Source organism: Phyllobates terribilis, unplaced genomic scaffold (genome assembly GCF_046119375.1).
Source record: "Phyllobates terribilis strain yellow unplaced genomic scaffold, ASM4611937v1 Scaffold_5__5_contigs__length_657084704, whole genome shotgun sequence".
In the NCBI taxonomy this organism is placed as follows: domain Eukaryota; kingdom Metazoa; phylum Chordata; class Amphibia; order Anura; family Dendrobatidae; genus Phyllobates; species Phyllobates terribilis.
The window spans coordinates 393,097,566-393,115,706 of NW_027362765.1; the positions used below are offsets into that span (position 1 = coordinate 393,097,566).

Genomic DNA, 18,141 nt, shown 5'->3' on the forward strand with positions numbered 1-18,141 from the left:
CTAGACCATCAGGGATTTTTGCACTGTCCTGGTCTTCAACACACAAAAACTAGCACTGACTTTTTCAGTACTTAGACCATCAGGGATGCTAATATTAACTCCTTACCGCCATAGACCACCAGGAAATTCTGACATTAACCCATTGATCAAAGTAGTCCATATGGCCAACTAGATGTTATTCTTGCTCCTAGACCACTAAAGATTTTGACTGTACTCTTCAACACAGTCAACAATTCAAAATGGGTTGGCATTGACTTTTTTGGTACTTAGACCATTAGGGAGGCTAATATTAACTCCTTACTTCCATAGACCATCAGGATTTCCGACAATACCTCAATGATCAAAGTAGACCATGTGGACAACTAGACCTTATTCTTGATCTTAACCACCAGGGATTTTGGCATTGTCGACTTTAATACAAAACATCATAAAGAATATTAGTATTGACCCTTTCAGGACCTAGACCACCAGGGAAGCTTTCATTAAAGAGGTTAGTCAGTTGGAAAGAGTTGTCATTTATCCTGGTGAGAGGTGATATTCTAGGTCGGTGAGGATCTGACAACTTGGACCCCAACAATGGTCAAAACAGGTCAACTTGTTAGAATGGTTTTGCCACTCTACTTGTTCTCTATGGGATTACTGGAGAAAGCCTAGTACAGCTCGGCGAGTCAATCCATTCAATTTTTACAAGAATAAAGGTTCTTCCAACCAGAATTCCTCTTTAATCCATGAATTACCTAAAACGAATAGTGGCACTGGTATTAATCGATTCACTACCCTAGACCCCATTGATATTAGACAATAAAGGGTCTTCTTCAGAAGTCGTGCACCACCAAATCACAGCCAGTTGTGCGGGGGGAAGAACCCCGTCCTGCGCAGATGTAAAGAATACAGTTATGTATTTAATAAAACTGATAATTGTGAAGAACTGCACCGATGACGACGGTGAGATTCGGCGCCGGCTCTTGATTACTTAAAATGCAGATTCTGTACTTATTTCATACAGATATATGCACAATTAGCGCAGATGAATGCATATTTATCAAGCCACGTCTACCATGTAGATCTTGGATTTTTTTTTTCCCCAGGAATTGTAAATATAAATCTCATCAGCCAAAAGATTCAGGAATGAAAGGGGGGGGGGAGAGAAAGTGAGATACTTTAGGGACACCAAATTGAAAAGTGAATTGGAAGAGAAGGAGAAGGGACGCCGAAAATGAGAGTATATTACAAATAAATCAATTTCTTATTAAGTGAAAGCAAAGCAGCATGTGGTAATGTAGAGCGTGGCATGTAGACAATTACGCCAAAAAGCAGCTTTTCTTCCATCCTCGGCCTCCCCTAGCACAAGGTCATAAAACACGTCCTCGATCTAACATTGTTATCCCAAATCCTGCATAAGACAGTGTGATCGAGGCTGTGATGAAGGAAGGCAGATTTTACACTTTAATGAAAATAGATCTCCTACTGCTTTGTTTCTGACTCAACCGTTCATATAATGATAAACCAATAGAGCTTCTATTATAGCCCGAAATGCGCTGGAAGTACAATGCACGCTTATTTATTCTGATATTAACCAGTGCAGTAGAGCCGAAAAGCGCTAAGTTGATAACTCTAGCTGGTCTACCTGCAGTCCCATGTAAAAATTGACATTACAGCTAACTCAGTTCTGCTACATCTGACAACATTAGTTTTGGATCACTTAGGATTATTTTATGTCCACTCTCAAATGCAGTTTATCTATTTTTACTCCTAAAACGATAGATAATACACTTGGTACTTATGCATCACGCATTTCTATGTCAAACGGCATTAGGGAAATCCAAGAAATGTCAAAAGACTTACACAGCTCTGCTACATTAGAAATGGAGTTTTAGATTTGTTTTACTCCAAACCATATGTGTGATATACACATGGTGACACAACTTGTGCTAAATGACAAAATCTGCTCTGCTTCCTACATAGCAGAACTGAATTTGCAATTGCATAAGTTATGCCAAGACTAACGCACTTCAGCTACATCCAGCAAAGTCAGCTCTGCTATATTAGCATTGATCTTTTAGCTGCCCGCATCCATATTTTGCGTGTAAGGTGTTCCGTTTCAGATGTAGTGGATTTATTTTCAATTCTACCTGAAACTTAAGAATTCATTCAAAAACTAAAGTTGTGCTAAATGACAAACTGAACTCTGCGTCAAACAAAGCAGTGCTGTATTTGTCATTTAGCATACTGCACTTGCACTTTTCTTCCATGTAGTGCTGTATAGAACCACAAACACTAATATCGAGTGACAATATGCAACTTATGTAGCAGAGCTGGACTTGACATCTCTTTACTGTTATGAAGTGCGTTTACCTGCAGTCCTATGTAAAACAATATATAATGCCAAGTTACCGATGTACAGATATATGGTGCACTATATCTACTGACTTAATGTTTGTTTGGCGCTGTACATTATTTCTGTAATACGCTATATATACCATGCAAATAACGTATGCGCGGTATGTTATCGCCATATCATGTTGGCACCTAATATATCTGTATATGCACAAAAGAGGCAGCTCTGCTACATCTGACAACCCATCTGACAACCTTTCATTTCAATGTATTACTGTACAAGCTGCAAGCCATCAGATGCAATGCTTTATTGGCCCTGCCATAGGATGCCATATCGGGGTGCCCTGCCAAAATGTGCCATATCGGGGAGCCCTGCTATAGGGTGCCTTATTGGGGCGCCCTGCCATAGAGTGCCATATCAGGGCGCCCTGCCAAAGAGTGCCATATTGGGGAGCCCTGCCATAGGGTGACATATCAGGGTGCCTGCCATAGGGTGCCATATTGGGGTGCCCTGTAATAGGGTGCCATATCAGGGATGGCCTGCCATAAGGTGCCATATCAGGGACCTCTGACATAGGGTGCCATATCGGGGGTCCCTGCCATACGGTGCCATATCAGGGCACCCTGCCATAGGGTGCCATATTGGGGAGCCCTGCCATAGGGTGACATATCAGGGCGCCCTGCCATAGGGTGCCCTGCAATAGGGTGCCATATCAGGGATGCCCTGCCATAAGGTGCCATATCAGGGAGCCCTGACATAGGGTGCCATATCGGGGCTCCCTGCCATAGGGTGCCATATCAGGGTGCCCTGCCATAGGGTGTCATATCAGGGCGCCCTGCCATAGGGTGCCATATTGGGGTGCCCTGCAATAGGGTACCATATCAGGGTGCCCTGCCATAAGGTGCCATATCAGGGTGCCCTGCCATAGGGTGCCATATCAGGGCGCCCTGCCATAGGGTGCCATATTGGGGTGCCCTGCAATAGGGTGCCATATCAGGGTGCCCTGCCATAAGGTGCCATATTGAGGTGCCATGCCACAGGGTGCCATATTGGGTCGCCCTGCCATAGGGTGCCATATCGGGGCGCCTTGCCATAGGGTGCCATATCGGGGCGCCTTGCCATAGGGTGCCATATCGGGGCGCCTTGCCATAGAGTGCCATATCAGGGCGCCCTGCCATAGGGTGCCATATTGGGGTGTTCTATGGCAGCACATGGTGTCGATTAAGAGCTATTGCTCCTGACGCCACCCTAAACATGTACGCTTGGCTCAGTTGAGTGTGCATGATTGTTTTTACAGATATAGGGGAATAAACCTGTGCCAGACCAGATCTGGAGGTAGTTTATCTACTATCGGCTGATTGGCAAAGCTGTGGGTTTGGCAGACTTTTATTCCATGTGTATGGCCAGGATTACTACAATTATAGGCAACTGGAAAGCAAAATGCCCTTCAAATTTGAGTAAAACCATAAGATCATATAATACCGTGGGCTATTGGTTCTAACCCAGCGGGGCCACTATCCACAGGGAGCGCCAAGTAGGAAGCCAGGAGAGAAATTTCAGATGACAGATCTCTCCTAGCTCCAACAAGTTCATAGAGATACAAACATAAAAATGGAGATAAGAAGTGGTCAGATTCAACCGGCAACGCTCACCGCTGGGAAAAATAGGATTGGAGGATATTGGACGTTAAAAGACTTCCTACCCCAAGGGGGAGACTTGAGGATTTTTAAGGGCCCAATTAACTAGAAGTTTTTAACTTTGAAATTTTCTAAATACTTGATGGCTAGAGTTGAGTTACGTGCGACCGTTTCTATAAGGCAGCAGTGTTTGCCATCGATAAGACAATGGCGGTAGAAGTATGGATCCACAAGTAAGAACTGCCGTACATGTGGCAAATATAGGTCAGATATAGGAAACTTTCCCCAAGTCAAACCCAACCAAAAGGAAATTTCTAAGATTCAATCATTTCTAATGGAAGTCACAATATTGCATGCGACCAGCATGATGTCCAACGAAGAAGACATTTCAGCAAAAGTTGCAAGGTCACGTGAGGAAATAACAGCAGTTGCACGCTAGACTTATCCACAAGTGCCGGATGTGCCGCGATAAAATAACGTTTAAAATGGCTTCGGTCACAACCCATTGTTGTGTATGTATATGTACCCTCGATTCAGACTTGTGTCTCTTTGTAACCCAGTTTGCAGCTATGATTCTATCTGTGCCCCAATGTTTGTTTTTTTTGAGTTTTTATCAGCACAACAAAGTGATAGGATTCACATCAGATAAAGCTAGATGTCACAGTTTCAAAAGGCTACGCTCTTTATAAAAGGCGCTTATGTGGGATAGTTAGGTAAGATAGAGAGAATGTAATATAGATACAACACATTATTATAATCTTCATAGTCTGACCCCATATTTCTTCTAGTTTCTATATATTTTTAACCACATTTTATGATTTACACCTACAAAACTTCTGCTTGTTTATTTTTGACTATTTCTACAGTACATACTAATTTCTATGATACTAAGTAACTTTGTAGATAAACAGATAGATAGACAGAGAGATAGATAGAGAGGGATAGATGATAGATAGATAGATAGATAGATAGATAGATAGAATAGATAGATACATAGACATGTGATAGATGATAGATAGATAATAGATAGATGATAGACAGATAGATGATAGATAAATGATAGATAGATGATAGACAGATAATAGATAGATAGATAGATGAGATAGATCGATGATAGATAGATAGATAGATAATATATAGATGACGGATAGATCATAGATAGATAATAGATAGATGATAGATGATAGACAGATGATAGATAGTTAGATAGATACATAGATAGATAATAGACATGTGATAGATGATAGATAGATAATAGATAGATGATAGACAGATAGATGATAGATAAATGATAGATAGATGATAGACAGATAATAGATAGATAGATAGATGAGATAGATCGATGATAGATAGATAGATAGATAGATAGATAGATAGATAATATATAGATGACGGATAGATCATAGATAGATAATAGATAGATGATAGATAGATAATAGATAGATGATAGATAGATGATAGATAGATAGATAGATAATAGATAGATGATAGACAGATGATAGATAGTTAGATAGATACATAGATAGATAATAGACATGTGATAGATGATAGATAGATAATAGATAGATGATAGATAAATGATAGACAGATAATAGATAGATAGATAGATGAGATAGATCGATGAGATAGATAGATGATAGATTATAGATAGATTATAGATAGATAATAGATAGATGAGATAGATAGATGAGATAGATAGATGAGATAGATAGATGAGATAGATAGATGAGATCGATGAGATAGATAGATGATAGATAGATAGATAGATAGATGTCTCCGTTGTCCTTTTCTGCAAAGTTGCTTCGTCATATCTGGTGTCTAGTAGACCGGTTACACATCAGATAGTCGTCATTTCACCTGTCACACTGATTATTATCTATCTTTTTCTTTCTTACCACTTTACAACACCTATTCGCCATTCAGGATTCAGGGAAAGCTGTGTGACTCCTATTAATATGCCCACAATGGTTGTCACCCATCTTTTCCAGCAGCTGATAAACAGGACATAACATATGACTAGAGATTTAGAGCTGAGGGTCACAAGGCAGATTCACAAACATCAATTATATTTCCTTTCCATACTGAGAAGCCCCCCCATGTTACTTACAATGCACCGTACAACGCTCTATACCCTCATTAGGCCATTATTTCTATACATAAATTAAACCTCTGCGTTCTCAATACCCAGCGCAGCCTCGCTATTGACAACACAAAATATCCATTTAATTATAAAACTGCTTAATGAGTTGCAGTCATTTTAAAAAGTGCTAGAGCGTAACACTTTCCCCAAGTCGCTGGAGACGTGAGAATATATTAGGTCCTTTTTTTTACAAGCCGAACACTTCAAATATTTACTTTATGGAAAGCATAACCAATAAAACTGAATTCATGTGTATGGGAAGACTGTAGCAATGTCTGGAAGGTTATTGCCAGTGAAGGATTACTGCTGCAGCGGAATATAATGCACTTCTTTCCAGTGCGTCACCTCAATGCCAGACTAGCAACCTAAAGCTGTAAAATTATGTTATCACCAAGTCCTTCAAACTTTTAATTTCTTATTTTGGCTGCTATGCACCATGCACCATCCCTGCTGACACTGCAATACCACTAACAATATAGAGCTGTGATCATATTTTACTAGAGCAGAATATCAAACCCAGATTCAACCTTCATGAAGTCAGGTGTCCAAAATTCTGAGGCATTGTAATACAGAACCATAGGTGTGCTGAAGTGAGACAAACCAATTGTAGGCTCCACCAGCAAGGCCTTGACAATATTGGCTCAACTTGTCATGGGTACCACCCAGCAGCCAAAATCTGCATTTTTCATATCAAGGGTTCCAGGTACTTTTGCAAAATAAAAATAAAAATTCTCTTCTTCACCAACATTATCCATTGTACTAAAGGGTTAATGGGTCAGAAACAATCCATGCAATATGTGCGTTTGATATCATGGCAAGAAGTGATTTATAAAACAATATACCATAGCCGTAGAGAAAGACAGAAACAAATGTAGCAAAATACAGAAAAATAATAAACAAACAAAAAAATGTAATATTTGTATCAACACACAGATTGTAGAAATTCATTAAGATATTGCTGTTCACTGGAATTTTTTTGGGATTATGCCAGGACCTGATCTAAAAAAAAAAAAAAAAGATATGTGGGTGCTAAAAAAAATCCAAAAAATATCAAGTGCCTTTAGAAGTTTTAATAGAGATGACAAGTCAGGAGGGTAATCAACTGCAATGAATTTACCTGTAATTAGCTGAATCCCTGTATTGTTCTCTGTAACAATGCCAGCGCTGGCAATTATGGCACTATTAAATATTAAATGTGTTCACAGGAGGGGGTATCGAGATGACAAATCTCCCCTACAAATAGTCTCAGCTCAGGTCTAAACTGCATTAACCCAGTGCTGGAGTCTAGACACCCAGAGAGGCACACACTTAGTTACCCATACCAATACCAAGCAGAAAATCAGATTGCATTGGTCAGGGGAAGATGTAGGGCGTTCTAGATACCCAGTAATAATAGGTTCAGCCTCATGTGTATCATACAAGGCTACATTGTTACTAGATCCATACATAGCTACAGTATATCTGTGCTCGCTCATGCATGCCAATAGCAAATCATACAGCAATTACCATTTTATCTGTGCATCACTTCATCCATCAATCATGCCATCAAATGCAGTAACTCATTGCAGGCTTTGTATTGATAGCACAGGGTTGCTACATTGGACCTATGACAATACCACCTCCCCTTCCTAAATTCTATCGGACCATAGGCAGCCTATAGGACCTGGATCTTCTTTCAGCTTTACAAACTATTGTTACTATGTTATCTAGAATCCAAGATCATTGTTAGTATTGTTGCAAGCCAAGATCATTGCTAGAATAGTTGCAAGCCAAGATCATTGCTAGAATAGTTGCAAGCCAAGATCATTGCTAAAATTTGTTCATAGAATCATTGCTAGAATTGTTGCAAATCAAGATCATTGCTAGAATATTTGCAAACCGAGATCATTGCTAAAATTGTTGCGAAATAATTGCTAGAATTGTTGCAAGCGTGCATTAACCCCTTCGCTTCAATGTCTGTTAATCTAAACCTGCAACCCCCCTTTTTTTGAGTGTCTGTACTTACTGTTATGAAGAACTGTGCCTGCAGCATCCTCCTATACAGTTGGATTTGCAAGAGTTCACAAGTTTCCTACATGCATTGGCCACCTTATACCTCTCTTGTGCTTTACACAACTCAAGGAGAGCAGCCAAGCTTATGTAAAGTCTTGTATAACCATCTGACCAATCAGGGAGGCCATATACAAATGAGAGGAGTTGGGCAACCAATGAGAAGGCAGGAAGGAGTGACCCATCCCTGTGCTGTGATTTACAACTGGAAATTGCAGTGGATTCTCAGGCAGCAGCAGATCAATGAAAAGCAAAAAAAAAAAAAAAAAAAAATATTGGAGCCTTATATTCCTTAAATCTTTTATTGCACATCCAGGGATTGTCGTAACCTTCAAGGGGCTCAGGCGACCTCTTGTAGGAAGGATGCAGCAGGGAAGGAGTCTGCACTTCTTTTATTGGGAGGGGGGGTGGAAGGGGTGGGATTGGAGCTTTGAAAAGACATAAAGTAGGAGGGATGAGAGCAAAAAAAGAGAAAAAGAAGAGGATTTTATGAATGTTTTTCCATCATAGGGATGCAGTCAGGTGTGACTCCCTCCTTGGTGTTTTGCAGGGAGATAAGATCAGCAGCTCACAGGTTGGAAAGTGCAGCTCCTTCTCTCCATGAAGGATTTTGCTTTTGTCAGACCTGACAAGTGAAGGTCCAAATATTCATTCACTGGATATCTCTCCACCCTAAAATAACCAAGGCATCTCCATGTTAATAATGCATGTCTGTAATGCTGCATGAGTTTAACCCTTAATTGCCTGCTAGGTGTTAATAATGATGAACTATCTGCTACCTGTCCACAGTCTTCTGGCTTGTAATCTGTATTTTTCCTGGCTGTTGGAAATGATGGGAGTTGTAGTTTTACAACAGCTTGAGTGCCAAGGTTTGCTGATCCCTAGTTAAAATAATTTTTACAATTGTCAAAATTGTTCCCTATCCCCAGGATCCCTCCTTTATCTCCCATATGTATTATTTATATTATAGAAATATTTAGATTTATGATTTTTACGGAATATTTTTAAAGCTATGATGCTATTATGTTTCCTTATGACCTCCACGCTGGACTGTACTCTTAAAAGACATCAAAGCATAGTTTTATGAAGGGGCATAGCTAGGTGAGGGACAACCAGACAAGTTTTCTGGGTGTAATTGGCCAAAGAACCAAAAGTGCAACCGGCAAGAACATACACATCTATTTATTTATTTATCAGTCATACAGTACATTGCTTATATAGCGCCATCATATTCCGCAGCACGTTACAGATATTATCATCACTGTCCCCATTGATGCTCATAATCTAAATTCCCTATCAGTATGGTCTTTGGAGGGTGGGAGGAAGCTGGAGTACAAAGCTGCAGGTTTGGTAAGCCGACAGTCTGTGGGCCACTTGCCTTCAAAAACTAGAAAGTATACTGATAATGCCAACCCTGACTTATTGCATTTTCCAAGGTAAAGAGGGTGTGAGGACCTGGGTGACATAATAGTCACATGACCAATGGTCCTTAATCCTGGAGTGATCTGGAGGAACAGAAGAAGAGGAGACAGACAGGTGAGTTCTCTATGCTTTCCTATTGCATATAGTTTAGACTATATGTATATAGTATAAATTGCGTGCATATATTATAGACTGTATATACTATAGATTATATGCGTATACAGTATTATAGGGTGTGTGTATATACTATAGATTATATGTATATAGTATAGATTGTGTGCATATACAGTGGGGAAAATAAGTATTTGATACACTACCAATTTTGCAAGTTTTCCCACCTACAAAGAATGGAGAGGTCTGTAATTTGTATCGTAGGCACACTTCACCTGTGAGAGTCAGAATCTTAAAAAAAAAAAACAGAAAATCACATTGTATGATTTTTACATAATTAATTTGCATGAAATAAGTGTTTGATACAATAGAAAAACAGAACTTAATATTTGGTACAGAAACCCTTGTTTGCAGTTACAGAGGTCAGACGTTTCCTGTAGTTCTTGACCAGGTTTGCACACAATGCAGCAGGGATTTTGGCCCCCTCCTCCATACAGATCTTCTCCAGGTCTTTCAGGTTTCGGGGCTGTCGCTGGGCAACATTGAGTTTCAGCTCCCTTCAAAGATTTTTTATTGGGTTCAGGTCTGGAGACTGGCTAGGCCACTCCAGGACCTTGAAATGCTTCTTACGGAGCAACTCCTTAGTTGCCCTGACTGTGTGTTTTGGGTCATTGTCATGATGGAAGACAATGCTGGAAGACTCACCTGTGGTAAGTATCAGGCGTGGGCAATCTGAAAATCACACCTGAAACTGGATAAAAAAGGGAGAAGTTGACTCAATCTTTCCATTGTGTATCTGTGTGTGCCACACTAAGCATGGAGAACAGAAAGAGGAGAAGAGAACTGTCTGAGGACTTGAGAACCAAAATTGTTGAAAAATATCAACAATGTCAAGGTTACAAGTCCATCTCCAGAGATCTTGATGTTCCTTTGCAACATAATCAAGAATTTTACAACCGACTTCATAGTAGCTAATCTCCCTGGATATGGACATAAGAGAAAAAATGATGAAAGGTTGCAACGCAGGATAGTCCAGATGGTGGATAAGCATCCCCAATCAAGTTCCAAAGAAATTCAAGCTGTCCTGCAGGCTCAGGGTGCATCAGTGTCAGCACAAAATATCTGTCGACATTTGAATGAAATTAAACGCTATGGCAGGAGACCAAAGAGGACCCCAGTGCAGACACAGAGACATAAAAAAGCTAGACTGCAGTTTGCCAAAATGTATCTAAGTAAGCCAAAATCCTTCTGGGAAGGCGTCTTGCGGTCAGATGAGACCAAAATAGAGCTTTTTGGTAAAGCACATCATTCTACTGTTTACCGAAAATGGAATAAGGCTTACAGTCAAATATGATGGAGGTTCACAGATGTTTTGGGCTTGTTTTGCAGTCTCTGGCACTGAGTGGCTTAACTGTGTGTAAGGCATCATGAAATCTGATGATTACCAAAGGATTTTGGGTCGCAATGTTGTGCCCAGTGTCAGAAAGCTGAGTTTGCATCCTAGGACATGGGTCTTCCAGCAGGACAATGACCCGACACAAACTTCAAGAAGCCCCCAGAAATATATGGAAGCAAAGCAGTGGAGAATTCTGAAGTGGCAGAAATGAGTCTGGATCTAAATCCCATTGACAACCTGTGGAGAAAACTTTAAATTGCTGTTGGGAGAAGGCGACTTCAAGTATGAGAGACCTGGAGCAGTTTGCAAAAGGAGAGTCGTCCAAAATTCCAGTTGAGAGGTAAAAGAAGCTTGATGGTTATAGGAAGCGATTGATTGCAGTTATTTATTCCAAAGGGTGTGCCACCAAATATTAAGCTGAAGATGCCAACAATTTTGTCCGGTCCAGGTATTTTGTGTGAAATGAAGTCCAGTTTGCCATTTTTTCTGTTTTTTTTATGTTGTTCCAAAACACACAAAGGAAATAAACGTGTATAACAAAATATATGTAATTGCAATAATTTTCTGGGAGGAAAATTTACCGTAATTTTCTGGAACAATTTCAGGGGTGCCAACACTTTTGGCCATGACTGTATACCATGATGGGGCCCAGGATAAGGGACAGATATACCAGAATGGAGGATATTTATATCAGGATGGGGCCAGGAAGGGGAAAAATATACCAGGATGAAGGACACATAAAAAAATATATATATACTGTATATATATATATATATATATATATATATACAGTACAGACCAAAGGTTTGGACACACCTTCTCATTTAAAGATTTTTCTGTATTTTCTTGACTATGAAAATTGTACATTCACACTGAATGCATCAAAACTATGAATTAACACATGTGGAATTATATACTTAACAAAAAAGTGTGAAACAGCTGAAAATATGTCTTATATTCTAGGTTCTTCAAAGTAGCCACCTTTTGCTTTGATGACTGCTTTGCACACTCTTGGCATTCTCTTGATGAGCTTCAAGAGGTAGTCACCGGAAATGGTCTTCCAACAATCTTGAAGGAGTTCCCAGAGATGCTTAGCACTTGTTGGCCCTTTTGCCTTCACTCTGCGGTCCAGCTCACCCCAAACCATCTCGATTGGGTTCAGGTCTGGTGACTGTGGAGGCCAGGTCATCTGGCGTAGCACCCCATCACTCTCTTTCTTGGTCAAATAGCCTTTACACAGCCTGGAGGTGTGTTTGGGGTCATTGTCCTATTGAAAAATAAATGATGGTCCAACTAAACGCAAACCGGATGGAATAGCATGCCGCTGCAAGATGCTGTGGTAGCCATGTTGGTTCAGTATGCCTTCAATTTTGAATAAATCCCCAACAGTGTCACCAGCAAAGCACCCCCACACCATCACACCTCCTCCTCCATGCTTCACGGTGGGAACCAGGCATGTAGAGTCCATCCGTTCACCCTTTCTGCGTCGCACAAAGACACGGTAGTTGGAACCAAAGATCTCAAATTTGGACTCATCAGACCAAAGCACAGATTTCCACTGGTCTAATGTCCATTCCTTGTGTTCTTTAGTCCAAACAAGTCTCTTCTGCTTGTTGCCTGTCCTTACCAGTGGTTTCCTAGCAGCTATTTTACCATGAAGGCCTGCTGCACAAAGTCTCCTCTTAACAGTTGTTGAAGAGATGTGTCTGCTGCTAGAACTCTGTGTGGCATTGACCTGGTCTCTAATCTGAGCTGCTGTTAACCTGTGATTTCTGAGGCTGGTGACTTGGATAAACTTATCCTCAGAAGTAGAGGTGACTCTTGATCTTCCTTTCCTGGGGCGGTCCTCATGTGAGCCAGTTTCTTTGTAGCACTTGATGGTTTTTGCAATTGCACTTGGGGACACTTTAAAGTTTGCCCAATTTTTCGGACTGACTGACCTTCATTTCTTAAAGTAATGATGGACATTCATTTTTCTATACTTAGCTGCTTTATTCTTGCCATAATACAAATTCTAACAGTCTATTCAGTAGGACTATCAGCTGTGTATCAACCAGACTTCTGCACAACACAACTGATGGTCCCAACCCCATTTATAAGGCAAGAAATCCCACTTATTAAACCTGACAGGGCACACCTGTGAAGTGAAAACCATTTCCGGTGACTACCTCTTGAAGCTCATCAAAGCAAAAGGTGGCTACTTTGAAGAACCTAGAATATAAGACATATTTTCAGTTGTTTAACACTTTTTTGTTAAGTATATAATTCCACATGTGTTAATTCATAGTTTTGATGCCTTCAGTGTGAATGTACAATTTTCATAGTCATGAAAATACAGCAAAATCTTTAAATGAGAAGGTGTGTCCAAACTTTTGGTCTGTACTGTATATATATATATATATATATATATATATATATATATATATATATATATATATATATATATATATATATATATATATATGGCCAGAATGAGGATACACTGCTGATTTTACAAATTTTCTCACCTACAAATAATGGAGAGGTCTGTAATTTTTATCATAGGTACACTTCAACTGTGAGGGACAGAATATTAGAAAAAAATTCAGAAAATCACATTGTATGATTTTTACATAATTAATTTGCATTTTATTGCATGAAATAAGTTTTTGATACAATAGAAAAACAGAACTTAATATTTGGTACAGAAACCTTTGTTTGTAATTACAGAGGTCAGACGTTTCCTGTAGTTCTGGACCAAGTTTGCACACACTGCAGCAGGGATTTTGTCCCACTCCTCCATAGAAATCTTCTCCAGATCTTTCAGGTTTTGGGGCTGGACAACATTGAGTTTCTGTTCCCTCCAAAGATTTTCTATTGGGTTCAGGTCTGGAGACTGGCTAGGTCACTCCAGTACCTTGAAATGCTTCTTACGGAGCCACTCCTTTGTTGCCCTGGCTGTGTGATTCGGGTCATTGTCATACTAGAAGACCCAGCCACGACGATCTTCAATGCTCTTATTGAGGGAAGGAGGTTGTCTCGCGATACATGACCCCATCTATCTTCACTTCAATACTGTGCAGTCATCCTGTCCTCTTTGCAGAAAAGCACAGCCAAAGTATGATGTTTCCCCCATCATGCTTCACGGTTGGGATGGTGCTTGGTGTTCTTGGGGTTGTACTCATCCTTCTTCTTCCTTCAAACACGGCAAGTAGAGTTGATACCAAAAAGTTCTATTTTGGTCTCATGTGACCACATGACCTTCTCCCTTGCCTCCTCTGGATCACCTAGATGGTCATTGGTGAACTTCAAACGGGCCTGGACATGTGCTGGTGGGAGCATGGGGACCTTGCGTGACCTGCATGATTTTAAACCATGACGGCGTAGTGTGTTACTAACGGTAATGTTTGAGACTGTAGTCGCAGCCCTTTAGGTCATGGACCAGGTCCTCCGGTGTAGTTCTAGGCTGATTCCTAACCTTTCCTAGAATCATCCTTAACCCACGAGGTGAGATCCTGCATGGAGCCCCAGACCGAGGAAGATTGACAGTCATCTTGTATTTCTTCCATTTTCTAATAATTGTGCCAACAGTTGTTGCCTTCTCACCAAGCTGCTTGCCTATTGTCCTGTGTGTATATACTGCAGATTGTGTGTATGCATTATAGATTGTGTGAATAGAGCATAGATTATGATTATATAGTATATAGATTATATGTATATATATTATAAACTTTGTATATGTGTTATCGGCTGTGTGTGTATATGATATACTGTGTATATATAGCATAGGCTGTGTATATGATATAGACCATGTATATCAGTGTTCCCCAACTCCGGTCCTCAAGAGACACCAACAGGACATGTTTTCAGGATTTCCTTAGTATTGCCCAGGTGATAATGGCAGTACCTGGACAGACAAGAATTCCATCACCTGAGCAATACTAAGGAAATCCTGAAAACATGACCTGTTGGTGGCTCTTGAGGACCAGAGTTGGGGAACACTGATGTATATAGTATAGATTGTGTCTGTATATAGTATAGACTGTGTGTATATATTATAGGTGTAGCGCCGGCGTCCCTGCCCTCTGCTAGGCAGGGACGCTGTTCCCCTCACCCCTCTGCTCCGAGCCCGGCGTCCTCCTCCCGCTCTGCTGGCAGCGCGCGCTCCTTCCCGGCCACTGTGCTTAGGGCGCGCGCGCGCTCCCTCCCTCTTAAAGGGGCCGCGCGCGCCGTCCTAAGGAGTCCCCGGCCAATGGCCGGAGGACTTCACCATATATAAGGCACCTCCTCCAAAATGGAGGTGCCCGAGCAATGTTGTTGCACTGTTCACTACTCTGCTTCAGCCCTCAGGTCCCGTTGCCAGTTACCTGCCAGATTCCTGCCAGTTTGCTGTCTGATTCCTGCCTGATATTCTGCTTACCTGCCTGCTAGCCTGAGGTCCGACGGTCTGCCTACCGACTCCTGTCAGTCTGTCTAAGGACCTGCTTGCCTGCTCACCTGGGAGCGCTCCTCTGCTACCTGCCTGCTAGCCTGAGGTCCGACGGTCTGCCCTCCAACTCCTGTCAGTCTGTCTATGGACCAGCTTGCCCGCTCACCTGGGAGCGCACACCTGTTACCTGCCTGCTAGCCTACCTGGAGGCTCCACCGTCACGTGCTGTGACCACCTGCCATTCCAGAGACTCCTGCCCGCTCACCTGGGAGCGCACACCTGTTACCTGCCTGCTAGCCTACCTGGAGGCTCCGCCGTCACGTGCTGTGACCACCTGCCATTCCAGAGACTCCTGCCCGCTCACCTGGGAGCGCACACCTGTTACCTGCCTGCTAGCCTACCTGGAGGCTCCGCCGTCACGTGCTGTGACCACCTGCCATTCCAGAGACTCTCGCTTGCTCACCTGGGAGCACACATCAACCATCTGCCTGCTAGCCTACCTGGAGGCTCTGCCATCACAGGTCGTACCTACCCTTTACCCAGAGACTGCCCCGGTCACTTGCCGTGACCTCCTGCCCGTTCATCCAGAGACTGCCCCGGTCACTTGCCGTGATCTCCTGCCCGTTCATCCAGAGACTGCCCCGGTCACTTGCCGTGACCTCCAGCCCGTTCACTCAGAGACTGTCCCGGTCACCTGCTGTGACTGCCTGCCCGTCTTCCCTGGTCGCCACCCGCTCCCTTACAAGGACCACCCCCTTGTATAGTAGCTCAGAGGTTCCGCCTCCCAGACCCGTTACAGTTTGCTCGGGCCATGGAACCCGGTGGCACCCAAGCTCCCTCACTCTCGGACCTGTGTCATGAACTGTCCCGTCAGAGGTCCCAACAGGAGTCCATCCTGGGTCACCTGCGGAATGTCAATACTCGCCTGGACACTCTGACTGCTCCACCAGCAACCACCGCCAGAGCCATGACTCGCAATCCGGCAGCTCCGCTGCCCACCAATACTATGGTATCCTACCCCGGACCCCGGCTTTCCGCACCTCCTCGCTTCGGAGGCGACTCCGCTCAGGCTCGGGGCTTTATAAATCAGTGCACCCTGCACTTTGAACTCCTGTCCCACCAGTTTAACTCCGACCGGGCCAAAATTGCCTTCATCATGTCCCATCTCACCGGGGAGGCCCTGGCCTGGCTAAATCCTCTATGGGAGAGAGGAGACCCCCTGGTGTCCGACTTGCCTGCCTTTCTCACGGCTTTCCGGAAAGTCTTCGACGAACCTGGACAGAAGACCTCATCCGCATCATCTCTACTACGCCTCCGTCAGGGAAGTCTCACCGTGGGCCAATATGCCATACGGTTCCGTACCCTTGCCTCGGAGCTGGCCTGGGATAACGACGCTCTGGTATCTGTCTTCTGGGAGGGTCTGTCCGGCCGTATTAAAGATGAACTTGCCGGTCGAGACATTCCTACCACTCTCGATGACCTAATAACTCTTGCCACCCGGATTGACCTATGGTTCCAGGAGCGTGCCAAAGAAGTCACCCGTGAGAGGAGGTTTCCACGTCTAGCTCCTACTTTTCAGAAATCCGTCACTCCCTCCGTTTCTCCCCAGGTACACTCTCCTGAGCCTATGCAGGTCGACCAGACCAAGATGGTCAAAACCCGTCAGGACGTACGCCGTGCCGAGGGGAGCTGCTTCTACTGTGGCAGTAAGGAGCACCGGATCCGTACCTGTCCGGAGAGGTCGGGAAACGCCTGTGTCTAGGTTCGCTCAGAGAGGTCGACCTAGACAAGAATAAATCCTCTCCATCTCTGCTGCTGTCAGTCTCAATTATCTGCGGGGAGAATCGTTATTTCGAACTAGCCCAACTTGACTCTGGAGCGGCCGGGAATCTTATTTCACAGGCCCTGGTAGAAAAATACCGCATTCCCACCAAACCTCTGGCTATACCATTATCTGTCGCTGCTGTGGATGGGGGCCTCTTACCACGTCCCATCCAACTCATCACCGAATCCGTAACTCTGCAGGTGGGAATGCTGCATTCTGAGAGCATCTCTTTTCATGTTCTGCCTGGACTCTCTCACGCCCTCTTACTAGGTCTACCTTGGCTCCAGAGACATGCACCCGTGCTTGACTGGCAGACCGGAGAAGTCCTTCGCTGTGGACAGGACTGTCATAAGACTTGTTTGGTTCCTGTTCATCCCGCCCGTCCTTCTCCTACCCCAACTAATCTACCTGGACTTCCGATTCCCTATTGGTCATTTGCTGAGGTCTTTAATAAAAAGGAGGCAGAGACATTACCCCCTCATAGACCATACGACTGTCCTATCGACCTGTTACCCGGTACTACGCCTCCCCGTGGGCGTATTTACCCATTGTCCGCTGCTGAGACCCGGTCGATGTCCGAATATATTGAGGAGAATTTGGCCAGGGGATTCATCCGGAAATCTACCTCCCCGGCGGGAGCAGGCTTCTTTTTCGTAAAAAAGAAGGACGGCTCTCTCCGTCCCTGTATAGACTATAGAGGCCTTAACCAGATCACGGTGAAGAATAAGTACCCCCTTCCGCTCATTCCAGAATTATTTGATCGTCTGAGGGGGGCTAGAATCTTCACCAAACTGGACCTCCGTGGGGCGTACAAC

General features: G+C 43.1%; 1 protein-coding gene across 4 annotated transcripts in view; it reads right to left on the bottom strand.

Moving 5' to 3' along the window:
- CRTAC1 (cartilage acidic protein 1) overlaps positions 1 to 8,275 on the bottom strand; it is a 751,919-nt gene extending 743,644 nt beyond the window's left edge. For all 4 annotated transcript variants that reach the window (XM_073684992.1, XM_073684991.1, XM_073684993.1 and 1 more), the window contains exon 1: positions 8,121 to 8,275. In XM_073684992.1, the coding sequence (XP_073541093.1) occupies positions 8,121 to 8,147 (27 nt within the window). In that variant the 5' untranslated portion in view covers positions 8,148 to 8,275. The remainder of the gene's footprint in view (positions 1 to 8,120) is intronic.
- Positions 8,276 to 18,141: the final 9,866 nt, after the last annotated feature.